The sequence below is a fragment of the Mytilus galloprovincialis genome, chromosome 3 (genome assembly GCF_965363235.1).
Source record: "Mytilus galloprovincialis chromosome 3, xbMytGall1.hap1.1, whole genome shotgun sequence".
NCBI lineage: Eukaryota > Metazoa > Mollusca > Bivalvia > Mytilida > Mytilidae > Mytilus > Mytilus galloprovincialis.
Window position 1 is genome coordinate 55684549 of NC_134840.1, and position 27488 is coordinate 55712036.

A 27488-nucleotide genomic window follows, 5' to 3' on the forward strand; every position below is an offset into this window, starting at 1 on the left:
TTAATATTACGATCACTTAAAATGTAACTCAGCTTAATACCACTTAAGATTTTATCTAAAGTTAATACTGTAAATACAGACATTTTCTTGCAAGGTTTTTACTATTGTTGTGATGGAATACAATTTGCAAAAATAAATAATTGTGACGGAATAGGATTTGCAAAAATAAATAATCACATTTTAAAATTTTGATAACTTTTACTTAAAGCAAAATAATTGTTAATTAATCTCACATTTGTATCAATTGCTAAACAACTGCAGTAGTAAATGCATGCAAAAATTTCAGAATTTACAGTAAACAATCAAACCCTTATTTTCAAAGCAAAACTCTTATATTTATTTAGCTTGCTGCTTGGAGAACGCATTAAACTTCAGTGCATGTCATTTTTTTTTTTTTATAAAAGAACAATTAAAAGGTGAGTAGACATCTATAAGTATAATGCAAGCTAACACGTTTAGGTATTAACTAGAAATGTAGATTAGCAGATTTTACTGTCCGAGAGCAGTTTGAGTAAGATATTTTGAAAACATATTAAGTATTAAAATTTTAGTGCATCAAAATATTTTTAGAATGACAAGACAGACTGAAGAATATGATCATATGTTCACAGAAGAACATACATTTGGAAAAAACTATGCAAAATTAGAGTGTTTTTCTATGTCAAACAAAGGATGAGTAACATAAAAATAACAGATATTAGCAAAATTTCTGAATTCAAAGGGAGGAAAAATTTACAGAAATTTACATGTACTTTTACCTCAAATCTCACGCAAATCAGGATAAACAATATAGCATTAAACTTGTACACGTATATGGATAGTTGTTAGCAAGGTGCATTTATGTTGCAAAAACAATTTGTCTATCTGCTTATCAATATAAGCAAGTTTGGTTAAGATAAGATTTATGGCTCAAAAGATATTGTCTAGAAACAAAACCTTTCCCAAAATTTCACTCTAATCATAAGTATTGAAATGTAGTAATACTAACAAAACTTTACAGAAAATCTCATAGTCTATCATAAGAAGTTCTGATCAAACTTAATTGAGCAGAAAACTTAATTTTGAAATTGGTGATTAAATGAAAGTCATTTGTGTTGTAATATATACATATATTTTTTGGAGAGTTCCCATGACAAGGTGGCTGCTTGTCAAAAATTAAATCTTATAAAGGACAAGTTACTGAGGTGACTTTCATTAAAAAAAAACAACTTTTGCTTGATTCATTCACACACAATCTGTTTTCAGTGGGTATGTTGAAGGTTTTTACTGCAAGGACAATAGTTTTCAATAAAAGTTTTTTTTCATGTCAGACATTATATCAGAAATTTAAGAAGAATTTCATTAATTAATAGACTGAACATTGAACCTGTAGATAAAATTCAATAGAAATTTGAGATATTTACCAGTATTTTTTTATAATTGAATACCCAAATAAATGACCTATATGTATAGTTACATGAAGATCTAAGAATTTAAAAATTTAAATAAAATGTAAAGAAATAAATGTTTTCAGCTGCAAACACTGCATGAAAAGTCCCTAAAATAGACCATTGAAACTTGTTTAAAACTAGTGAATCTTAAGTTATCTACCTTTGTCCACCAGCAAAAATTCAAACGGTTATTTTTGCCAAAAAAATACAGGCCATCAGTATAATTTAACTTTTCTTAATTAGTAGCATCTACATGTAAAACTAAATCATTAATTTTACATAGCCTTAAATGTTTTGATGTTGTTGTCATGAAGGAATTTGATAATAAAATATTGTAAAACTATGGTAATGATTTTGAATGTAGTTTTGTTGTGACCTAAGGATAATATGAAATCTAATGTTTACAAAGACACAATAGACATTATCTCAGTCTATTTGAAAACCTCATAAGAGCCTGTGTTTATTAGTCTATTTGAAAAGCTCATAAGAGCCTGTGTTTATTAAGTATATTGAAAATCAACTTTAAATAAAACTTTGAATTACAATCTAAATTGAATTATGTTTAACACAACATTTTTAGATTTAGATTTGTATTAACCTCATATCAAATTTGTTTCAATCAGAAAGATTTATAAACTGCATGCCTACTAAACATATACATATTTGAAGTATGCAAATAAATCAACAGCATACTGTCTTCTAGAAAATCCCCCCCCCCAAAAAAAAAAAATCTTCAAAGTAAATTACAAAAAAAATACATATGGCCTTGACAACTAAAAGTAATATATAAAGTACAGCATACTATAACCATGCAAGGATTTTTGGGAGCATTCATGCAACAACACTCATTTGAAGTGATACAGTGTGCCATCAGTTCTAAAGCAGAAAACAGAATTTTTTAACAAGCAAAAGCTTCAAACATTTTCACACGTTTTCTAAAAACAGAAAAACATTTTACCATAAAATCTGATCCATTCATGTACTAGCATGAGACAGGAGCTTACCAAATGACTGTTGAACTTACTTGATTTTTTGCCTTTTCTTTCTTTTTCACACTGTTCTTTAAATTTAGATAGTTTTTGAGGATCAACTTTCCATTCATCATCTTTCTTCTCTGTTTAATACACATATTAAATATCACTTTACTGTGTTGGATATGCAGATAGTGCATACACCACTTAAATTGGTGAAAATTAATTAAAATTGCATCTCCCTCTACACAATGTCCTGTTTAATGTTCTTACCATTAATTTCCTCTTATGCTGTTGTGTCTTTTTTCACTTCAAACAAAGACTATCATTTTCCTAAATTTTCTGTCTTACTTAAAATAATTTTTTTTTCCAAAAGAGCCAATCATTTATTTAAAATGAATTTTACTTTTTGATGAATAATGTAGGAAAATGATAAGATTAATCACAAAATCAAACAGGAAATTAGAAATCAACAAATTCAGAAGCTGAGAAAAACTAACAAATAGAATGCAACCAAGTTCTTCTTTTTATAATAACTTTTACCTCAATAATGATATGGAAAAAAATATTGGCATTAAATATGGGGCAAAAATACTTTCAAGCACATTTATTATTTCTTCAACCTTTGCAAATTATTGAAGTTTTTCTTTCATTTTGAACATCACAAAGTCAATACAAATTGATTTCACTCTTGCCATTCCAACATACCAGCCGAGTCCCATTCATGTAATAAGTACATCATACTTCAAACAATTTAATGTCATGTTACAGTTTTCTTTAATTTTAAAGAACATGAAAAGTATAAAACACAAAATTGGGTACATTAAAGAAGTAGTCAGCTTTGAATTTAAAATTGATATAGTGTTATCAAATGAAAAATTTAACCACTAGAACTTTTAAAACACAATGTTTTTCTCAGTTTCCACAGTATCTGAATACAACAAACTATTCTATCACAAAAAAAAGACAAATTAGAATTCAGTTATGAAACCTACCCCATTCTGGTCCATCACCATGACTACGTGTCTCTCCAGCGCCATCTTCATTTTCAGCAACAAGGAAATCAAATTCTCTAAGAGCTTCTTCTGTTTCTTCATCACCAGCAATAATCCCATCAACCTATGCCAAAGAAACAATCAAATTCTTATCTCAATACAGATTTGACAAAATGAATTTCTCAATAATACCATCAATCAAGTCAAGTCTTAAGAACATTAAAAAAATTATCTCAATTTTTTTGTGGCCAAAATGAATTTCTATCTTCAAAGGTAGTAACAAATTATCATCATAGCAATTGAGATGAAATAAATGGGGAATGTGTCCAAATGGACACAGATGATGCACCTGCTAGCATATAACTTTATAAAGGGACATAACTCAAGAATTGTAAAAGATTACACTACCAAAATTTGAATTTAACTTGAGTTTTGTGGTAATAAGCATTATATATACATTTCATCACATTAAGTTGAGACAAACTTAAGTTAGAGAACAGAAACATTCAGCAATTTTTCCATTTGTAAAGGGGCATAACTCTTGAACTGTAAAAGTGACACCACCAATTCAAACTCTATCTGTGTTTTGTGGTAATGAGCATCGTGTATAAGTTTCATAACATTAAGTTGAAACCAGTCATAAGAGAACCGAAACCAAAAAATCAGCAATTTTTCCATTTGTCTAAAATGGTAAGGCCAAATAAAAATATATGTGTGGTTCCAGTAACCCGACCAACCCTAGTTTAAACCCCCCGACCCTAGAACTTTTTTTCATTTCGGAAAAATGAATTTTCAAACGATCAAATTTTGAAGATTGTGAATTAAAATAATAAAATTCGTAGATTTCTGTCATCTGAATTTCCATCAGAAGTATCTGTTATTGATAAAGTCAGAGACATATAAAATGCAAGAATTCATAACAATTTGTTGTCAAAATGCAACAAAATTAACTAAAAAGGTAAATGACTGTCTTTATTTTGCAACCAAACACTTTTAAAATGGCCGACTTACGGTATTGATGTGTATAATACCGGAAAGAATTACGGTAAACACGATTTTTTGCCAGATTTTGACAATCCAAAAAAAAATTTAGAAAAGAAAAAAAAAATTTGCCGACCTACCGACCCTATTTTTTAAAAGTATGTAACTGGAACTGGAACCACACATATATTTTTATTTGGCCGAAGAGTGACACCACTAAAATTCAAACTTGACCAATCTTTTGTGTATAAGTTTCATACTGTTACACTGGAACATAAATTAAACTTACACCAGGACCAGGCCTTTTAACAATTCTTCTTACTTCTCTTTTCTCGTCTGCTGCCATAATATCTTCTTCATCACTGTGCAAAAATATAATAATAAAACTTTACTTATTGAACAACTATTGAACAATGTTTTTAAATATGTAACTAAGTATTTTTTTCAACACAAAAATATGCTTTGCAATTTAACTGAATGTTGGAGATGACCATTTCATATTCATCACAAGCAAGTGGAATTCTGATTTAAATTTTAATATTTGTACCTTTATTATTGTTTTAAATACAATTTATAATTTTTCCCCATTTCAGGCAGTGTTCTTCGTTAACTATGTTATTCTATAGATTACTATCAGCTTATGTTTAATTTTTAATAGCAGACATTCCTAGAAAATTGCATAGCTAATCATCTGTTAAATATTTGACAACTCTTCTAAAGTTTATTTCTTTTTGTCAGTAAATGTGAGAAAATAGCCATACTATCAAAACCATAGCCTGTGGATTCATTATTATTGGAAACATATTTTCATTGGTTCTGTGGGTTCAGGTGAATCACAAATTCAAATGTTCAACGAATATCATATTTTCAATAGGCTTTGTATACAGAGATTGTCAAAACCCCAAAATCAAGTTTTCAGCAATCCACAAAAATTGATACACATGAAAAATTTACCCATCCATCACAATGTTTGTTATCTTTAATTATCCTCTTTATGCAATTAACGTCAATCAAAACTTACTTGTCATCATCATCATCGTCATCATCGTCGTCGTCATCATCAATGCCTTCATTATCAAGGAAATCAAGGGTAGCAAGAACAGACTTTTCACTTTCCATAAATATATCATCCACTAATGAAGCAGGCACTTTCTTACCAGCAGGCCTAAGAAAGCACAAGAAGAAATCATTCCAGCATGCAGATATTGAAGAAAGGAAAGAGAATTTATGCAGACATGTTGTACACATGTTTATTTATCATGTTTATAGTAGAAGAGATATATTTCATTATTTACAATTTAAATATATTTTATTGAAATTCTACAAAGTTCTTTAATTTCAATGCTGATAGCACACATTCAAATACACAAGGAAAATGCAGAATATGGTTATATAAGAAAGTAAAGTTTAAAAATGCTTTTTTGATCATTAATGACATATTGTTATGTAGTTTATTTTCATAAACTTTAACATGCATGTCAGGGGTCACCACACTTCAAAATAATAGGGAGAAGTCACTTCTCCCTGGCAGCCAAACAGGGAGAAGTGAAAACCCAACAGGGAGACTTCAGGGAGAAGTGAAGGCTCAACAGGGAGACTTCAGTGAAAATCGACAGATCGCGTATATACTTTTTATGAATAAAATTTTCTAAGAATCTATACCTTTTTGATACTTTTCTAATCATGTTTGCATGACAATTGCTAAGGAAGTACATTTTGTAAGTCCTTGTCTTGTCATGCTTGTAGTCTGAAATACTTTTTTATTTACATGTGTACCTATGCAAATTGTCAAAAAATATCATGACATAAGGACCATAACTTAATGACATAAGAGCTACATGTATGTTTATTCTGGTAGGTCTGAATGAATTGAAGATTTGACATGGATCAAATTATGCTGCATTTCAAAGATTTTACAATTAAACCCAAGTCCAAGAACCTTTTAAAACAGAAATAATAATCAATTAAGAAAAGTTAAAATACGGTTTCACTGTCTTTCATTATTGCTAAGATCATGATTCTAAAATGTATTTGTTCTTAAAATAATATATAATAAGAATTCAGAGAGAAAACTGTTTGACATGTGTTGAAAACGTAAAGTAAATCTGTTAATTTCAAATCGTGTACATGTAATCGCACACGTTTGCGGAAATGCTGATTTCCAAAATCAAGTTGCCGTTAGAAATGTATGTAATTGATTCTAAAACACTTCACAGGTGTTTAAATATGACTAAATCACAAAAACAAGAGGCTCTCAAGAGCCTGAATCGCTCACCTTAATTTTTTTGGTTAAATCTCTCATCAATGATTATTTTGGCTTTTCAATTTATTTAAATGTTCTTTGAATCGTCCCATTTTCTTCAAAAGCAAAAAAAAAAATCATTTTCTCCTATGTTCTATTTTAGCCATAGGAGCTATGTTTCTGACATACAAGGAAATGAAATATAAAATTTATACTAGATACTCTGAAACTCATTTAGCCTAAGTTTGGCTGAAATTGATACAGCAGTTTCAAAGGAGAAGATTTTTTAAAGTAAGTCAACATGATGAACAAATTGTGAAAAAAGTCTTTAAAGGGCAATAACTCCTTAAGGGGTCAATTGACAATTTTGGTCAAATTGACTTATTTGTAGATCTTACTTTGCTTAACATTTTTGCTATTAACAGTTTATCTGTATCTATAATAATATTCAAGATAATAACCAAAAACTGCAAAATTTCTTTAAAATCATCAATTCAGGGGCATTATACCTGAAAAACCAGTTACCCAATTCGGCTGAAAATTTCAGGACAGGTAGACCTTGACCTAATAAATACTTTAACTTCTTGTCTTATTTGCTCTAAATGCTGGAGTTTTTGAGATATAAGCCAAAAACTGCATTTTACCCTGTGTTCTATTTTTAGCCATGACGGCCATGTTTTTTGACGAAATAAAAAATAAAGCACAAACTTTATTTTATACACCCTACTGATCATTCAGTTGAAGTTTGGTTGAATTTGGTTTAGTAGTTTTAGAGGAGAAGATTTTTTAAAGTTAGCAAATGTGATGAACAAATTGTGAAAAATTGTCATTAAAGGACAATAACCCCTTAAGGGGTCAATTGACAATTTTGGTCATATTAACTTATTTGTAGATCTTACTTTGCTGATCATTTTTGCTGTTTACAGTTTATCTTTATCTATAATAATATTCAAGATAATGACCAAAAACTGCAAAATTTCCTTAAAATTACCAATTAAGTGGCAGCAACCCAACAATGGTTTGTTTGATTCATCTGAAAATTTCAGGGCTGATAGATCTTGACCTAATGAACATTTTTACCCCTGTCAGATTTGCTCTAAATGCTTTCGTTTTTGAGATATAAGCCAAAAACTGTATTTGACCCCTATGTTCTATTTTAAGTAACGGCGGCCATGTTTTTTGACGGATCAAAAATCGAAGCACACACTTTGTGCAGGATAATCTAAGGAACAATCATGCTAAGTTTCATCCAAATCCATTCAGTAGTTTCAGAGGAGAAGATTTTTTAAAGTTAGCAAATGTGATGAACAAATTGTGAAAAATTGTCATTAAAGGACAATAACCCCTTAAGGGGTCAATTGACAATTTTGGTCATATTAACTTATTTGTAGATCTTACTTTGCTGATCATTTTTGCTGTTTACAGTTTATCTTTATCTATAATAATATTCAAGATAATGACCAAAAACTGCAAAATTTCCTTAAAATTACCAATTAAGTGGCAGCAACCCAACAATGGTTTGTTTGATTCATCTGAAAATTTCAGGGCTGATAGATCTTGACCTAATGAACATTTTTACCCCATGTCAGATTTGCTCTAAATGCTTCCGTTTTTGAGATATAAGCCAAAAACGGCATTTGACCCCTATGTTCTATTTTAAGTAACGGCGGCCATGTTTTTTGACGGATCAAAAATCGAAGAATACACTTTGTGCAGGATAATCTAAGGAACAATCATGCTAAGTTTCATCCAAATCCATTCAGTAGTTTCAGAGGAGAAGATTTTTTAAAGTTAGCAAATGTGATGAACAAATTGTGAAAAATTGTCATTAAAGGACAATAACCCCTTAAGGGGTCAATTGACAATTTTGGTCATATTAACTTATTTGTAGATCTTACTTTGCTGATCATTTTTGCTGTTTACAGTTTATCTTTATCTATAATAATATTCAAGATAATGACCAAAAACTGCAAAATTTCCTTAAAATTACCAATTAAGTGGCAGCAACCCAACAATGGTTTGTTTGATTCATCTGAAAATTTCAGGGCTGATAGATCTTGACCTAATGAACATTTTTACCCCATGTCAGATTTGCTCTAAATGCTTCCGTTTTTGAGATATAAGCCAAAAACTGCATTTGACCCCTATGTTCTATTTTAAGTAACGGCGGCCATGTTTTTTGACGGATCAAAAATCGAAGCACACACTTAGTGCAGGATAATCTAAGGAACAATCATTTTAAGTTTCATTCAAATCTATTCAGTAGTTTCAGAGGAGAAGATGTTTGAAAAATTGTTAACGACGACAGACGACGACGACGGACACCAAGTGACGAGAAAAGCTCACATGGCCTTTTAGGCCAGGTGAGCTAAAAATAACATCTTAACAGTCGTATTTTTCATAACCGGAATTGAATAGGTACTTGTAAATAAAAAAAAAATACGGTGCGATCTGCGTCAAAAATTCTTACTATATATTTTTCAACCAGGTGCTCCGCAGGGCGCAGCTTTATACGACCGCAGAGGTCGAACCCTGAACAGTTGGGGCAAGTATGGACAAAACATTCAAGCGTGATACAGCTCTGAATTTGGATTGTGATCAAATTTTTGACAATACATGGTTTTTTTTTACACAAAACAAATGTCAAGATTTTACAAATCAATTAAAAATTTCTTCTTCAAACTTTTTAAATCTAAAATTAAATAGTTGACACAGCATAGGTTTCTGACACAGAATGAATGTGGTCTAATGAACTTAAAAGTTTTTTTTTGCCTTTGAGCAATTCACTATGCTGTTGAATATTAATCCTCTCAAAAAAATGTTTGAAGAAATTTTCTTTTTATTTATGAAATCTGAAATGAGAAAAATTTAACCCCCCCCCCCTTTTTTTTCACATCCCCGTTTCCCTTTTTCCAAAACTGATATCAATTCAAATTTCTAATGGAGTTTGCAACAATAACTACTCTTTTAAATACATCATAAAATATTAAAATGTAAAATAAAGTGCTTGTTATCACTGAATGGTAAAGATTGGTTGGTAGTAAAAGTGAATATACATTGTTTATTGTATAAAACAATAAAAAAAACTTCATCAGAAACATTTTATATTGGCAAATTTCCAATGAAGTTATTTACATAAAGTTATTGGCAAATAAAAATAGAAAATGACATCATAGTCATGTCTGGCAAATGTCAAACATACACTATCTAAAAACATTTTAGATAAGATAAGGAAAAAAAGCTTCATCAGCAACATTTTATATTGGCAAATTTCCAATGAAGTTATTTACATAAAGTTATTGGCAAATAAAAATAGAAAATGACATCATAGTCATGTCTGGCAAATTTCCAACATATATTATCAACTACTATTCTATACAAAGAAAGATAACTCCAATTGAAAATTAATTGCTATTGCATAATATTGTGCAATTAGATATTTCTTGCTATTGTGCAATACTGTGCAATTGAAAATTTCTTGCTATTGCACAATACTTGATATGGAATCCTGGACAGCTGAAATGCATTAATAAGGTGCACAATTGCCATTTGTAGGACTGGTGAATACATGCAACAAGAAAGTTATAACTTCAAGCAATACATGTTTGAATGGTTATAAAGTGTTTCACACATTTTGTTTCTGTATCTTCAGGAACTAACCTTGCTTTTCCTTGGTCATTGTTTCTTTTGGCTGGTGATAATTCTCCATTCACCAGTGCTGGTTGTGCTCCTTCTGCTTCATTCTCTATATTATGAGCCTGTAGTCCCAGTAATGATCTTACTCGAGCAGATCTCACATCAATGATTGTATCTGTGTATCCTATTTCTTGTAAATATCTGCAAACACCAAGAATGCACATTATAAATCATATTTCTTCTCATCTTTAGAATTATTGTTTGGTTAATTTAACTTTTGTTCCATTTCATGGATAAGTAATTGATAAGGACAATTTGTTGGAAGAACTTTTTTTATCAGTATATTTTCTATTTCCGAATTTTAATATTTTCAGTTACTAAAATGCTGTTAAATTTTGATCAATTCCTTCAAGATATAATAACTATTTGTGATTAAAAGTTGGTCAGTATGACCAATTTTTTTTCAGATAAATTAATTCCTATCAAGTCCATTTTTTTTTTATCTATAGTGACCATATATTGGTATTTTTTACAATGTTTTATATCTTTCCAATTAAGATTTCAAAGTAAGCCAGTTAGGGACCATAGTGAATCTTGTATATTGTTGTGTTTATTATTTTTTTTTCTTTTGTTTGTGTCAGATTGTTATAAAAACAATACAATGCATATGACCTTTTACAACTCAATACTTTTAGCCAAAAAACAACCTTTAATTCTCTTTGTAATAATTCAGGGGCATTGCTCTGAAACTAAAAATGTAAATAAGTATAATTTGATTTGTGTTTAATAATCTCTAAACAAATTTTCCAATTAATTAAATGGTAAATCATCACTGTATTGGCATATTTTCAAAACCAATATTTCAAATTATCTTATTTTCACATAATTACATAATCTACATGATTTTTTTTATAATAACAAATGAACTTACTGCCTCAGTAAATGTCTTCCTTGTCGCCATGATACATTACTGTTTGATGTTGTTATCTCATTTTGCTCAGGTTCATCTAATGAACAAATACAAACAAAAACAGAAATTACATGAGTTTATATATTAGGCTTCAATACTTGAGACTATAATGATGAAACAGCATTAAATTTGAAATTATTTGCAATGTGACTTCCTGTAAGACACTTTTTGAGTAAAATTTTCAAGGAATGAATATCTTAGCTCGTTTTTATACATTTCATGAACCAAGCTATCCTTTAACTTATCCTTTCTTGTATAAAAGATTGCTTTTCGGTGTATAAGTATATTTTTTCAGATAGTTACAAGAATCATTATAAATTCTGAGGGGAAAAAAAATTCTAAAAAGAAGAAAGAGAGGCTATTTATTGGTTAGACACTCGTTAGACACTCGTTAGACCTCTGATTATACTTTTGTAAATCTTGCTATTTATAAAGTTTAATAATATATTTCTAAATGCAATATTTCATTCTCACTAAATTTTTTTATATTCATGTAACTGGCAAAATTGAATTAATGTTTTATCATGATAATATTTACCATCTTTCTTTTCTAATGCAGGGGGCTTCAAGTCTTCCTGATTGATTTCTGTTCCATATTTTAACTTGTGGTATTTTGACCTGAAATTATAGAATTAAATACTGTATCCTTGAGAATCCCCCAAGAATTATAAATTTAATGACTTTAACATTTTTTTTTTTGACTAGTTGGAAAAAATATTCAGAACTTGACCATGTTGACTGAATGATTGTCAATATAATTGACTGTGCCAGTTGAATTAAAGAATGATAAGTCTTGCTTTTCACAACAGACATAACAACAAAATATAGTTTCTGAACACAATGGTTAATCTTGACACCATGTTTTTGTCTTATTGGTTATACGATGGATTGATGAATATTTCAGTGTTCTCACCACGGCTTTTTAGCACCATGGTAATGTGATGTTAATTTGCTATATCGCTAGAATGTGATTCTATCTAGTATCTGAAGTGGGTTTTTTTTAACAGATAGTGTTATGGGTGTCATGCTATAATTTTTAGAAACAAGATGGTATTTCTTAATTACCTGTTTACCAGGAGGATATAAGAAATTTCCCCATAGAAAACAGTGTGTTTGTAAGAAACCTTTAAAAGCAAGGATGACAATTCCTTGGAGCCCATGGTCCCTAAACTTTGAGATGGACTCATTTTTGTTTACATGTTTTCTTGATTAATTAGCCACCAAAAATAACATATTGGCTGTTCACCCACTTAAATGTTTAATGTTTTCAATTCTGCTTTCCAGAATTGGTATTATTTTGATTGTTATTTCAATCCCCCTGTATTCATGGTATTGTAAAATGATAATCTCAGGCTGAGCCAATATCATGACACAATTTTATGTTTTCATTTTGACCATTATCACATTTCTCTGTATTGAACAACAATGTTTTGCACTAACATTAATATTAACAACTGACACTATAGATTGTCAACTTACCTTTCCTGTTTCAGGGCATATTCCAGCATTTTTATTCTTCTGACAAGATCTTGTTTTAAATTTTCTTGTCCTTTTCTTTCTCCTTGTAAAAATGCAATTCTGGCCTAAAAAATAAATGTATGTTCATAAAGAGAAGTTTTATTGTCAAGAGTAATCTGATAAATTGTTGGCCCTAGACTGTGTTGATTACACAACACTTGAAATAGATTTCACTATCCGAAGTATAAATTCAATTGAATTGAACTATACCTCCTCTGAGAATCATAGTCTGGTCACCCAAAAACACATAAGCGCCCATTAACGTTTGCCCTTTGTGTTTAATATTATTGTACATGTTGTATCAAGTTTTGGTTATTGTATTGCTATAAATGTTTTTTTCATTGTTTCAGTATAGTGAGAATCTGACGTGGTTTTTTTGTTGATTAAATCTTAATCGTGTTTTGGTAAGATTATTGCTATTATCGTCCTTTCCTCTGCCTATATCACCCTGCTCTGTTGCTCCGTAATTATCGTATCAAGACTTCAAAACGAGACCAGGCATTATCAGCAACGTCACAATGTGAGAGGAGAAGTTATCAGGGACGTCACAATGTGAGAGGAGACGTTATCAAGCTTGCTTTTTTCAAGCGTAAAACTGTCTTAGGGAAAAAGAAAATCAGGTTTTCTTCGTATAGATATCGTAAAATATCAGCCGCTCGACACAAGGTGAAACTTTTTAGCTCGTTTGCTACGCTCACTCGCCAAAAAGGTTTACATTGTGGCTCGCGGCTAATTTTTTACGATATCAATGTGTAGAAAACCCGATAATTTGAACATATTTTTTCATTCTTTCTAAAGTTAGAGTTTAATTACAAATGAACTTGTAGATCCTAATCCTATTCATGATTTACAATTCGTATAACATGTTTTTATCAATTCCAAGCGGACTAGTTTATCAAAAAAATACAAACTTTGTTCTTCTTTACTTAATTACTCCATTGAAGACAAGTGTTTGTGTTACAACAATCAGTGAGAATTATTATATCATTGAACAATTATATTGCTCCAAAACAAGTCATCAACTTTTAAATATTTCCATGTGGTTTCATAAATTTCAAGAATATATATCATATAATATCTGAATACGTTAAACTTTAAAGCCCTAAATTGAATTTTTTAAAGTAGGGCGAATGGACCAGGGCAACCATGAAATCTGGGCGAACAGATCAGATACCGTGAAAATCATCCTTGTGATGTACTGAAATTTCCAGCGCCCCGAGTCATATCCCAACCTGGGACCTTCAGCATGGTAGCCATCTGTCTTAGCTACTAAACCATGAACCCACACAACGTATTGCAATGGGGAAATAGACATTAGACAGAAACTCTTTATAAACAACTGAAAGGGTGTTGTGAGAGCTTTGTGTTGTTTACACACTTGACAATGTTAAGAGAAAACCATTCAATATGCTTTTGTTTACTTCTCCCTCAGGGAAGCATTATATTGAGAAATCCCATTGGTGATACAATGCTTTCTACTAAAGACCTCTACGGTACTGTCACAGTGAATAAGTGAATCAGATGTCAAATTTGGCCGCCATATTGATTTCTGCAAAATGGCGTCCTGGGATATATGATTTTAACACGGATGTTTGTAGAAGATCTGTTTAATAACAACCATAACTTAGCCATTATATGATAGTTTAAAAATTAAAGATTTATTAAATTGCGTTATTTGCTTTTTTGCTTAGTCCTCACTTGGAGTTCTGCACGTTCAACTTCCCATTGCGATCGCTCCATCTCGAAACGGGACCATTCTGTCTGCAAGAAATGCAATATTCCAGGCATTGAATACTGTGGCCGTTGAATAGATTCATCTTGCTGTTTAGTAAGCATCCCTATTGCTCCGGAAACAGGGCCCAGAGACCCTCCGTTTTGTGGTCCTTCACTATCGTTAATCATTATTTCAGAGGATCGCCATTTTCTTCATTTTTATTATGATAGGTGTCGCTTCAGATGTCAGTGACGCAAAATTTTCCTTCGGAATGCGTCTGGACTTTTCTTTCCTATCAAAGGAAATCTGGTAGATTAAAAAAATTCTTTACCCCACCCGAAAAAGCCTCTGCAGACCAAATTCTCATTCATAACAGTACTTTTTATTGAATACACACGTATGCCGTGAAATAATATACAAAACTAGATTTTTTTTTTATTTATCAACCCTGAACAGCAGAGGCCAGACAGTATAAGTTATGAAAGCAATAATTATCAATGATTCATGAATGAAAATATTATACAGACATAAAAAATTGTAAATAGTGTACAATAATTATCAACGATTCATGAATTATAAACTTGAAAAAAGAATGAAAGAGTGCAAAAGGCTTCTTATTTCGAAAATTTAGCTATATTATGCATGATGATGGAATCACTGTTGATGCAGACAAGGATTTAAAGATCTTACTATACATAACCATTTATTGTCAATGCGTTAGTGCTACTAAAGTTATCTTATCTATACAAATCCTTGGTATAAATCACATCTCCCTTTTAAAAATAATTGGGGGGGGGGGGGGATTATAAAGTGACAATTTTTAAGTTCTTTTCCTTTAAGTAGTCGCGCTGGAAAGTTTGGAAAAGATGTCATTAAACAATAGTCTCTTTTAAAATGTGACTATATAATAACCATTGTGATATCTGGATATAGGATATGGATAGGAATTGACAATTGTAGTCATATTTCAGTCATTATATGGGTTCAGTTTTTAACTCTTATTCTTAATTTCTGATTTCATTCATGCTTGGATATACTGTCATATATACATTTTTTGTAAGAGAGAAAGATTCCTATTGATTTGAAGGTCATCAGGTCAAAGGTCAAGGTCCTGTTTACCTCAATTTAATAGACAGATTTCTGCTGACAAGTGGTTTCCCCATCCTTAATCAAATACTACACATGGAATTGTAACCTTACTTGCATATATAATGGGCACATATCATGAGAGGAAGATATTAAATTTATTATTTTTTATGTTGCTGTGTCTAAGGTCAAGGTCAAAATTGTTTAAATAGGCATATACATTTGTGAAAAGTGGTTTGAGGAGGCTTAATCAAATATAACTAAAACAATTGCAATCATAATTGGAATCAAATTACAACTACCTCATGCAAAGTTGAACTTAGGTGACTGGATATATTGTTTATAATACATGTAGTCCTTTTAAGTCATACAGCTCTACATGATTAGGTACATCCTCGGTATTCACAATTTCTGGTATGAGTGTCCCTGATAAAGATAAATCCAGTAAAGCACTTGAAATGTACAAAATTAATAAAGTTTGATTTTCATTCTATAAATATGGTCACATAATAAAAGGAAAATCACTGTTAATTTCAAAGTCACTTGATTAGAAAAAAGTTATTTTGTGAATGACAGTACACATATTTGTTTAGGAGCCAGCTGAAGCCTGCTTGCAGGTGCAGGATTTTCTTGCTGCGATAAAGACCCATTGGTGGCCTTGTGTTTTTTTTCTGCTCTTTGGTCAGGTTGTTGTTTCTTTGATACATAATCCCGGTTTCTCAACTTTATTAATAAATAATCTAAAGACAGGAAATATCATTTTAATGGGTAGGAAATTTAACTTTTCATGATCTAAAGGAGTGGGTTATATCATTATTTCTACTCCAAAATGATAATCTCACATCATTAGTTAAATTTTAATTGTTTATGACTTTGATAGCAAATGACAACAAACTGGTGTATGCTTTATAAAACAATATTAAGTTAACCAAGAATGCATTTATTCTTAAATGAAAGATATGCCATCTTAGCCTTAAATGTGAGCCTGAGAATGGGCAAAAAAACCAACCAGAAAACAAATTTATGGAACCTATTGATAATGTTTGATCTTGTTAGTCCTTATTGACTTTCCTGTTTAGAATTTCCTTTGAAGTTTGTTATTTTTGTTATACATTTATACATGGATTTTCTTTTTGAGATGTTGTTGTCTGTGTGTCTGCCTTTAAAAAATGTTTTTTGGTTGTTCCCTTGATGTCTAAAAACCCTTCTTTTAGCGCTTATGCCTTCACTTAAGAGTATGTTTTAGTTGTCTGTCTGCTGTATACATAAAACATTTCGAACATTTAAAATGTTAAAGTTTAAAGTTTATTTCTAAATAATTATGGTGAAATTTTAATTTCGGTTTTATTATTTTTAGGTGCAATTATGATAAAGTTCATTTTCCTTTTCAACAAAATTGGAAAACCAAGAATTGTTAGATTTTATGACAATCCTCTAGAATCCCAAAGAATAACAGTTCAAAAAGAGGTTTCTAATTTTTGCTTAGCGCATTCAAAACAGGTACAGTGACCTTTTGCTTCAATACATTAATAAAGTTTCAAAATGAATGCTACATCACATGTATATACAAGTTTAAATAGATAAAGAAAGATGTGGTATGAGTGCCAATGAGACAACTCTGCATCCAAATAACAATTAAAAGTAAATCATTATATCTGAATGTGAGTCCTTGTTTTAAATAAACACTGTCTCCCATAAAAAATGTCTATATACCTGCTGATATTTATGGAAAATGAATTAGTCACAATGCTTGTTTTAATAGAAAAAAATCTTGATTGTTTTGTGTTGAACCAAGTTTCAATTGAAGTAATGTGTACATAGTTTGGTTAAGCTAAATCTTTATTTCAGGAAATTTATAAAAACCCAAAGAGGATACTGGATGTTTTACAGGCATCAGACTACATTTACTCAATGTACTTTTTCAAGGACAATAAAAATTGTGTATCTTAAAAAAGTAAATAAAGGATATGACATCAAAAGGATTTTTTGAGACATAAGAAATCTAGGAGCCATTTTCAAAATTAATTATTTCTGTAATAGTAATGAAAAGGAAATACAAAAAGGCATGATAGTAATACACTTAAACATACAATTTCCATTTCCAGGAAGGAATACTAGATTATAAAGATTACACTTTAGTATACCGTCACTATGGTAACTTGGTTTTTGCTGCAGGAATTACAGAAGATGAGGTAACGTAATTGTTAGAATTGTTCTTTAGAATTGAAATCCATAATGGAAATTAGATTATAGTTGTTACTAACCTTTTAGATTATTTGCATGATGACATTGTTATTACAAAACGTTTGTACATTTTTTGATAATGTGAAATGCTTAAGTTATATTTTAACTGAAGATAGCTTTTGTTATGAATGTTATATCATCATATTAGGTTAGTTAATTCCTAGTTTTGTTGTTACATTGTATTATTTTTATACGACCGCAAAATTTGAAAAATTTTTCGTCGTATATTGCTATCACGTTGGCGTCGTCGTCTGCGTCGTCGTCGTCGTCTTCGTCGTCGTCGTCGTCGTCGTCGTCCGAATACTTTTACTTTTTGCACTCTAACTTTAGTAAAAGTGAATGGAAATCTATGAAATTTTAACACAAGGTTTATGACCACAAAAGGAAGGTTGGTATTGATTTTGGGAGTTTTGGTCCCAACATTTTAGGAATTAGGGGCCAAAAAGGGCCCAAATAAGCATTTTCTTGGTTTTCGCACTATAACTTTAGTTTAAGTTAATAGAAATCTATGAAATTTTGACACAAGGTTTATGACCACAAAAGAACGGTTGGGATTGATTTTGGGAGTTTTGGTTTCAACAGTTTAGGAATTAGGGGCCAAAAAAGGGCCCAAATAAGCATTATTCTTGGTTTTCGCACAATAACTTTAGTTTAAGTAAATAGAAATCAATGAAATTTAAATACAATGTTAATGACTACAAAAGGAAGGTTGGTATTGATTTTGGGAGTTTAGGTCCCAACAGTTTAGGAATTAGGGGCCAAAAAGGGACCCAAATAAGCATTTTTCTTGGTTTTCGCACCATAACGTTAGTATAAGTAAATAGAAATTTATGAAATTTAAACACAAGGTTTATGACCATAAAAGGAAGGTTGGTATTGATTTTGGGAGTTTTGGTCCCAACAGAATAAGGGGCCCAAAGGGTCCAAAATCAAACTTTGTTTGATTTCATCAAAATTGAATAATTGGGGTTCTTTGATATGCCGAATCTAACTGTCATGACTGTGTATGTAGATTCTTAACTTTTGGTCCCGTTTTCAAATTGGTCTACATTAAGGTCCAAAGGGTCCAAAATTAAACTTAGTTTGATTTTGACAAAAAATGAATCAGTTAGGTTCTTTGATATGCTGAATCTAAAAATGTACTTAGATTCTTGATTATTGGCCCAGTTTTCAAGTTGGTCCAAATCGGGGTCCAAAATTAAACTTTGTTTGATTTCATCAAAAATTGAATAAATGGGGTTCTTTGATATACCAAATCTAACTGTGTATGTAGATTCTTCATTTTTGGTCCTGTTTTCAAATTGGTCTACACTAAAGTCCAAAGGGTCCAAAATTAAACTTAGTCTGATTTTAACAAAAATTGAAATCTTGGGGTTCTTTGATATGCTGAATCCAAAAATGTACTTAGATTTTTGATTATGGCCCCAGTTTTCAAGTTGGTCCAAATCAGGATCTAAAATTATTATATTAAGTATTGTGCAATAGCAAGTCTTTTCAATTGCACAGTATTGCGCAATGGCAAGAAATATCTAATTGCACAATATTGTGAAATAGCAAATTTTTTTTTAATTAGAGTTATCTTTCTTTGTCCAGAATAGTAAGCAAGAAATATCTAATTGCAAAATATTGTGCAATAGCAAGATTTTTTTTTAATTGGAGTTATCTTTCTTTGTCCAGAATCAACTTAAATCTTTGTTATATACAATATACAATGTATATTCACCTTTTACTACCAACTGATAAATTAAAATAATCTTTACCATTCAGTGATAACAAGCAGTTTTTTTACATCTTAATATTTTATGATGTATTTAAATGAGTAGTTATTGTTGCAAACTCCATTAGAAATTTTAATTGAGATTAGTTTTGGAATAAGGGAAAGGGGGATGTGATTAAAAAAATTGGGTTCAATTTTTCTCATTTGAAATTTCATAAATAAAAAAGAAAATTTCTTCAAACATTTTTTTGAGAGGATTAATATTCAACAGCATAGTGAATTGCTCTAAGAGAAAACAAAAATTTTAAGTTCATTAGAACACATTCATTCTGTGTCAGAAACCTATGCTGTGTCAACTATTTAATCACAATCCAAATTTAGAGCTGAATCCAGCTTGAATGTTGTGTCCATACTTGCCCCAACCGTTCAGGGTTCAACCTCTGCGGTCGTATAAAGCTACGCCCTGCGGAGCATCTGGTTAATGAATAATTTTGGTTCATTTTAAATTTTTGTTCATTGCAATATAACAATTATACATTGTGTTGTAGAATGAACTGGCAGTCCTTGAATTACTACACAATTTGGTGGAAACATTGATGAAGTATTTAAATAAAGTGGTAAGTTGCATTGTACACAGAAAAAATTAACATTCTAAAAATAATTTCATAAAAATAGAAACATTACTATTATAAGAGTGTTTATAACTCAATATGAATGGAAGATATATTAAAGAAAAAGTTTTGCTTGAATTAGCAAGGTTTTAATGTCATGTATTCAAGAATCTCATTATATCAGAATTTAGGAAATTACATCCATTAGATGATCTCAAGATATAAATTTGTCTCTAATGATACATTTGAACTTTTTCTTAATATTTGCCTTAGGCCTTCAAAGATCCAGCAATATTTCAATCAGCAAATATTGCCAAAAGCCTCATTTAAAGATCTTCTTTTTAAATATTTGGATGTGGGCAAAACTTATTACCACAAAAATTTTGGTTACGATGTCTTGTGTCTTGTGCAAAGATGTTGATATTTGTGAATAAAAATAAATAGAAATAAGAAGATGTGGAAGGAATGCCAATGTAAGACTTTTTATACGACCGCAAAAATTTTAATTTTTCGTCGTATATTGCTATCATGTTGGCGTCGTCGTCGTCGTCCTGCGTCGTCGTCTTGCGTCGTCGTCGTCCGAATACTTTTAGTTTTCGCACTCTAACTTTAGTAAAAGTGAATAGAAATCTATGAAATTTTAACACAAGGTTTATGACCACAAAAGGAAGGTTGGGATTGATTTTGGGAGTTTTGGTCCCAACATTTTAGGAATTAGGGGCCAAAAAGGGCCCAAATAAGCATTTTCTTGGTTTTCGCACTATAACTTTAGTTTAAGTAAATTGAAATCTATGAAATTTTGACACAAGGTTTATGACCACAAAAGGAAGGTTGGGATTGATTTTGGGAGTTTTGGTTCCAACAGTTTAGGAATTAGGGGCCAAAAAAGGGCCCAAATAAGCATTATTCTTGGTTTTCGTACAATAACTTTAGTATAAGTAAAAAGAAATCAATGAAATTTAAACACAAGGTTTATGAACACAAAAGGAAGGTTGGGATTGATTTTGGGAGTTTTGGTCCCAATAGTTTAGGAATTAGGGGCCAAAAAGGGGCCCAAATAAGCATTATTCTTGGTTTTTGCACCATAACTTTAGTATAAGTAAATAGAAATCTATGAAATTTAAACACAAGGTTTATGACCATAAAAGGAAGGTTGGGTTTGATTTTTGGAGGTTTGGTCCCAACAGTTTAGGAATAAGGGGCCCAAAGGGTCCAAAATTGAACTTTGTTTGATTTCATCAAAAATTGAATAATTGGGGTTCTTTGATATGCCGAATCTAACTGTATATGTAGATTCTTAATTTTTGGTCCCGTTTTCCAATTGGTCTACATTAAGGTCCAAAGGGTCCAAAATTAAACTTAGTTTGATTTTAACAAAAATTGAATCCTTGGGGTTCTTTGATATGCTGAATCTAAAAATGTACATAGATTTTTGATTATTGGCCCAGTTTTCAAGTTGGTCCAAATCGGGGTCCAAAATTAAACTTTGTTTGATTTCATCAAAAATTGAATAATTGGGGTTCTTTGATATGCCAAATCTAACTGTGTATGTAGATTCTTAATTTTTGGTCCCGTTTTCAAATTGGTCTACATTAAAGTCCAAAGGGTCCAAAATTAAACTAAGTTTGATTTTAACAAAAATTGAATTCTTGGGCTTTTTTGATATGCTGAATCTAAACATATACTTAGACTTTTGATTATGGGCCCAGTTTTCAAGTTGGTTCAAATCAGGATCCAAAATTATTATATTAAGTATTGTGCAATAGCAAGAAATTTTCAATTGCACAGTATTCAGCAATAGCAAGAAATCTTCAATTGCACAGTATTGTGCAATAGCAAGAAATTTTCAATTGCACAGTATTGTGCAATAGCAAGAAATCTTCAATTGCACAGTATTGTGCAATAGCAAATTTTTTCAATTGCACAGTATTGCACAATAGCAAGAAATATCTAATTGCACAATATTGTGCAATAGCAAGAAATTTTCAATTGGAGTTATCTTTCTTTGTCCAGAATAGTAGTTGAATCAACTTAAATCATTGTTTTATACAATATACAATGTATATTCACTTTTACTACCAACTGATAAATTAAAACAATCTTTACCATTCAGTGATAACAAGCACTTTATTTTACATTTTAATATTTTATGATGTATTTAAATGAGTAGTTATTGTTGCAAACTCCATTAGGAATTTGAATTGAGATCAGTTTTGGAAAAAGGGAAAGGGGGATGTGAAAAAAAAAATGGGGGGGGGGGGGTTAAATTTTTCTCATTTCAGATTTCATAAATAAAAAGAAAATTTCTTCAAACATTTTTTTGAGAGGATTAATATTCAACAGCATAGTGAATTGCTCAAAGGCAAAAAAAAAATTTTAAGTTCATAAGACCACATTCATTCTGTGTCAGAAACCTATGCTGTGTCTACTATTTAATCACAATCCAAATTTAGAGCTGAATCCAGCTTAAATGTTGTGTCCATACTTGCCCCAACTGTTCAGGGTTCAACCTCTGCGGTCGTATATAGCTGCGCCCTGCGGAGCATCTGGTTCTTATATAATATATTTATTTATCTTTAAATCATAGATACATGTTTATAATTAACTTGATGATTACTTTGTAATTTCAGTCAGAAGCTGATGTATCCTTTGACAGACCTGTATGATAGAAGTTTACTGAATAAGACAGTTAGTCTACACTCAGGGGTTCAAAGGACAAGGTTCACTTATGACCCAAAATGGCCTATATTATGAACTTTATCATAAAACACTAAAACATTCTTAATTTGGTTCGTAAATGGGTCTATTTCAAAAGCCTTAATGCTGAATAAATCAGTTCTTTTAATAAAAGTACATATTATTCTCTAATTAGGCCCATTTTGGACAGTTTGTCAAAATATGATGATTTTGTGCAATTTTCAGACCTAAAAGGTGTATAGGAAAAACTTGAATACCACCTACAATACAAAATGTTTTGTAACCAAAAGATTCCAATTTTGAAATATACTTGATGAATATAAAAACTTTTTGAATCGTGGATTGTGGCCAAGGTTAATTATGCCAAAACAATTAAAATTTTGGAAAAAATCAACCAAAATTGACCAAAAATACAAATAATGTATATTTAATGGGTTATAGCTTTAAATTTTTTAAAGGAAGGTGCCAAAAAAGTATATTTTAGTCTTAATAATAGTACATGTATCACAAATATTTCTAAGTTGTCCCAAATTAAATAAACATTAAAAATTTAGAGCAAATTTTAACCTTTCGTGAACCTTCTCTTTGCTTTAAATTATGAAAAGGCCAGAAACATTTCAAGTGATAGGTCCCCTTAAGAAAATCAAAGGTGATTCATAAATCATCAGTGTAAAGAATGAGAGGTTGTTGACTTTTGTAATTAAAATTTATTTTAAAGTTTTGTACCTGAAAAACAGGTTTCTGAACTAGGATCCTCATTATAAGCAATGTTTAAAATGTTAGAGTCAAAATATTTAGATGTCTTTGATGAAGATTTTAATCCTCTCTTGCTTATTTTTATCAAAGATTTGTATGTGGTCTTACACCATATTGTGTGAGATTTTTCTCGTCTTGCACAGGCATTAAATTTTTGACCTTAAGCTTTGCAGACCTGTCCAAGTAACTACCCGAATAGCAAAGCAACTTCAATATCTAAAATTCTTTTCAATGAAGTAGGAAACATGCATATAGTATAACATGATATAAAATTCTGAATTCTCGGGGAATTTCTGTAATGTGGGTACATACATTTGAGGGGTTTCAACATAAACTCATTTCAGTTGTTTGTTACTTTTAAATTATAGATCTTACAAAATAATACTTAAGCTTTAGATTGAAAAACAAGATCATATATGTCACCTCAGTGGTGTCAAATTTTACATGACATCATCTTACAACAACAATATTGCTAAGGACAATGTAAACAAAAAATGTTAAGATTGCACCATGCACAATATAAGAGATGAAACAGTCTCCTTTGACCATTTAAGCCCACAACAAAAAATACCATGTTAACTCATCTATTTTTGAACAAATTGCTAGTTAAAATTACTGTAAGAAGATTATGCATGTTCCCTTATGAGAAAAGAAATTAATTCTAATGATAAATTAGCTTGAAAAAGGCAACCAGTGGTAATATTATTTAAAATCCTTGACATTTATAAACAGATTATATTAAATATGGACAAAGTTCATATGATTCTAGATGAGATGATTATAGAAGGATACATTTCAGAAACTAATCAAAGTAGAATTCTAGCTCCTCTACAATTATTGGATACAGTTAGGAAATAATCAAAGTAGAATTCTTGCTCCTCTACAAATATTGGATACAGTTAGGAAATAATCAATAAGTTTGGAGGAACATATCTCTGAATGCAGGAAGCTAAACAGAACTTTGGTTCATCTGTATTTGAGCTGACATGTGGAATAACGAGATGGGTGCACATGCATATAAGTCTCGAAATGCAAAATGTGAAACCTCTAATGTTAATTCTGATGGAGTGACTTAATGTGAAACAAGGAAATAAGAACCATTTGAGTTAATAAGAATTGAAACATCATGGAAAGCAGAAAGTTGACCTAAAGTTTTATTAATATCATAGCTGCTTAACATCTGATATAAACAAATGAAGAATTATTTAGAAACATCTCTGAAAACAGTTTTAAGTTTTAACTATGATTATAATTTTGCTGTAGTTGCAAATGGGAAACTTGAAACAAAGAATAAACTAGTAAATAAGTATGCATTAGAATTTAACTTCCACTTAAGAAATTGGAAATTATTAAAGGCACAGTAGATGTCAACAAACATTGATAGTGGAAATATTCTTGAAAACAGCAAAAATAAAGCTAGAATTTTGCTCTACTGTTGTTTGATACCACACAATATAACAAGGATATAATGAAATAGTGTACATACACAGCTAGTAAAGAAAAAGCAGGCATGGATAAAAAAAAATCTCGGAAAGCAGTAATCTAATTAAGACTTTAGTACTCTTGGACACTAAGGAGTTTAAAGATACATGTACCTTTATAGATTTATATACAGATATAAAACCAACTTTAGCTACTTGAAGTATTTTAATTGCTGGATGGTGCAGGGAAATATGGAGATGAAATAAGTGTAAAAAAGACTGCATCTTCTGCTCAGGGACAAAAATATTTTTTTCTAAAATTTCCATTGAAGTAATCGAGTTTGAAATTAGTCTTTCTTGTTCTAGTCTTAGTGTTTCCAATGTATTCGTGTTTAAAAAGAACAAGAAATGTATTCTGTTTTATTTTCATTAAAAAGTTTTTATCAAGAGAATGATGTCTGGCATGTCTGGTGTTACATTTTTTAACACTTATAAACCTACATAAGATTTTAGAAGCTGAGAATGTTTTTCTTTTTCTTTGGTTTTGTATTGTTGAAAATAATTAGCACATTATGCTGACATTTATCAACATTTGATCATATCTTCAGATTTTGAGTGTTAATACATTAACACTAAGAACAAATATATTTAAATTAATATTAAAGGTCAGTTTCAGGATTCCAGTATATTACACAAAATTTACAAAATGCAAATAATATCACCAAAACCATTACATGACTCCTTGTAAGCCTTATTCTTGCCATTCAATTCTCAATGTTGACTAGTTTTTGAATCTTTGCCTTTAACTTAAAAAATAAAATAGATAAGTGGAAGCTATAAGTAGGAAAAATTATTAGCTTACAAGATCAACTGAAAAATACTTTCGACCAAAATAAGTGGATGCTTCCTTCTATTGCACTTAAATAGGAAAATAAGGAGATGTGGTATGATTGCCAATGGGACAACATCCACCTCAATTTTAATGAAGTGGATGCAAGAACTGCGAGGCAACATTACTGTTCAGCCTTCAACAATGAGAAAAAAAACCATACTGTTTACGCTGGCTGTAAAATGCTTTGACATGAAAAATATGAAATGATTCAATAGATAAAACTAACAGCCTAATTTATAACAAAACAATTAATGAAAAACAAATATGACTCAGACAAACATAAACCAATGACAACCACTGAACTACAGGCTCCAAGGAATGTGGCTATGTTAAACATGTTTAAAGACAATAACTTTAGTATAGTTATAAGTCTATGTATCTCTATTGAATTTTTCCATAAGGTTCCATATCCAAAATAAGGAAGGTTGGGTTAATTTTTAGGGTTTTGGCGACCATAGGTTAATTAATCAAAGAGGGATAGATTTCTCTTTGAACAAATTTAAAAGTGAATAAACTGCACAGAGAACAATAGCTTTTGTATTTTTTCAATGGGGCAACAGATTGAACAATAGGAGTTTAATCTGTGGAAAAGTTTCTTTTGGTTTTCAATAAATTTTTGGTGCACTTGGATATGCTGAAAAATGCTTTTGATATGGGATATTGGAACACAATAGGTCCCAATTTAAAAAAAAACATCATTTTTTTAACCACATGCATTCTGTGCCAGAAACCTATGCTGTGTCAAATATTTCATCACAATCCTAATTCAGAGCTGTATGAAGCTTGAATATAGTCTCCATACTTCTCCCAACTGTTCAGGGTTTGACCTTTGTGGTCTTATCAACCTGCTGCCCTGCAAGGAGCATTTTATTGCTATTATTTGGAAAACTACAACAAATAAGTAAAAAAACTAAAATTATCAGCATTTCAAGATTTAATTTTGAGTAATTCAAGATCTTAGGAACTTCTAGTAATTATACATTGTTGTATATATGTATATTCACTCAATAAAACATTTGTTGGAAAGTAAATTATTTTGATTCTAAATTTTTATGACTCATTAGCTAAACAATCGAATTAGATGATGAAATTTGACCTCCATTTTGTCATCAGTAACAACATATTAAAATTTGAAAAGCTTTGCATGAATGGTTCATGAGTAAATGCAACAAAATGACTGGAAACACAATTTTTTCAATCTTTCAAGAACCATAACTCCTGAACAGAAAAAGTGAAAATCGCCATTATTGAACTTGACCTCAATTTTGTCATCAGTAACAACATATTTAAATTTGAAAAGCTTTGGTTGAACGGTTCATGAGTAAATTCAGGGACACAACTGGAAACACCATTTTTCAATCTTTCAAGAACAATTACTCCTGAATGGTAAAAGTAAAAAGTATTGAAATTGACCTCCATTTTGTTGTCAGTAACAACATATTTAAATTCTAAAACCTTTGGTTGAATGGTTCATGAGTAAATGCAACGGACAACATTTGGCTGCTGCTCGCCTGACATCCCCAAATGAATAACCGACATTTTTGTCACAAAAATCCGGTTAAAAATCAGAATAGATTTACTAAAAAATTCACATTTAGAACAATGAA

The 27488-nt window shown here is 30.6% G+C and overlaps 2 protein-coding genes across 7 annotated transcripts in view; one reads left to right on the forward strand and one right to left on the reverse strand.

Moving 5' to 3' along the window:
* The window catches only part of LOC143068370 (striatin-3-like), a 49405-nt gene extending 34702 nt beyond the window's left edge, over window positions 1-14703 (reverse strand). For 2 of the 6 annotated variants that reach the window (XM_076242368.1, XM_076242366.1), the window contains exons 1-9: window positions 14442-14702; window positions 12705-12808; window positions 11764-11843; window positions 11187-11262; window positions 10280-10456; window positions 5399-5542; window positions 4667-4739; window positions 3397-3520; window positions 2455-2544 (exon numbers count right to left, since the gene is read on the reverse strand). In XM_076242368.1, coding sequence (XP_076098483.1) covers window positions 2455-2544; window positions 3397-3520; window positions 4667-4739; window positions 5399-5542; window positions 10280-10456; window positions 11187-11262; window positions 11764-11843; window positions 12705-12808; window positions 14442-14645 — 1072 coding nt within the window. In that variant the 5' untranslated portion in view covers window positions 14646-14702. Of the gene's footprint in view, window positions 1-2454; window positions 2545-3396; window positions 3521-4666; window positions 4740-5398; window positions 5543-10279; window positions 10457-11186; window positions 11263-11763; window positions 11844-12704; window positions 12809-14441 lie in introns of all 6 variants that reach the window. The other 4 variants (XM_076242371.1, XM_076242367.1, XM_076242370.1 and 1 more) reach the window with 3 other exon arrangements.
* A 127-nt stretch (window positions 14704-14830) lies between these two features.
* On the forward strand, window positions 14831-26912 carry LOC143068371 (AP-4 complex subunit sigma-1-like). The gene is made up of 6 exons (XM_076242373.1): window positions 14831-14854; window positions 16901-17043; window positions 17649-17735; window positions 20053-20121; window positions 22746-22757; window positions 24301-26912. The coding sequence occupies exons 2-6, from the start codon at window positions 16909-16911 to the stop codon at window positions 24424-24426; spliced, it is 429 nt and encodes a 142-aa protein (XP_076098488.1). The 5' UTR covers window positions 14831-14854; window positions 16901-16908; the 3' UTR covers window positions 24427-26912.
* The last annotated feature ends 576 nt before the right edge of the window (window positions 26913-27488 follow it).

Excerpts from the sequence above, each read along its gene's own strand:
- LOC143068371 (XM_076242373.1), top strand. The coding sequence starts at position 16,909 with ATGATAAAGTTCATTTTCCTTTTCAACAAAATTGGAAAACCAAGAATT. Across the intron at positions 17,044-17,648 it reads GCTTAGCGCATTCAAAACAG|GAAGGAATACTAGATTATAA; the intron begins GTACAGTGACCT and ends TTCCATTTCCAG. Across the intron at positions 17,736-20,052 it reads CAGGAATTACAGAAGATGAG|AATGAACTGGCAGTCCTTGA; the intron begins GTAACGTAATTG and ends ATTGTGTTGTAG.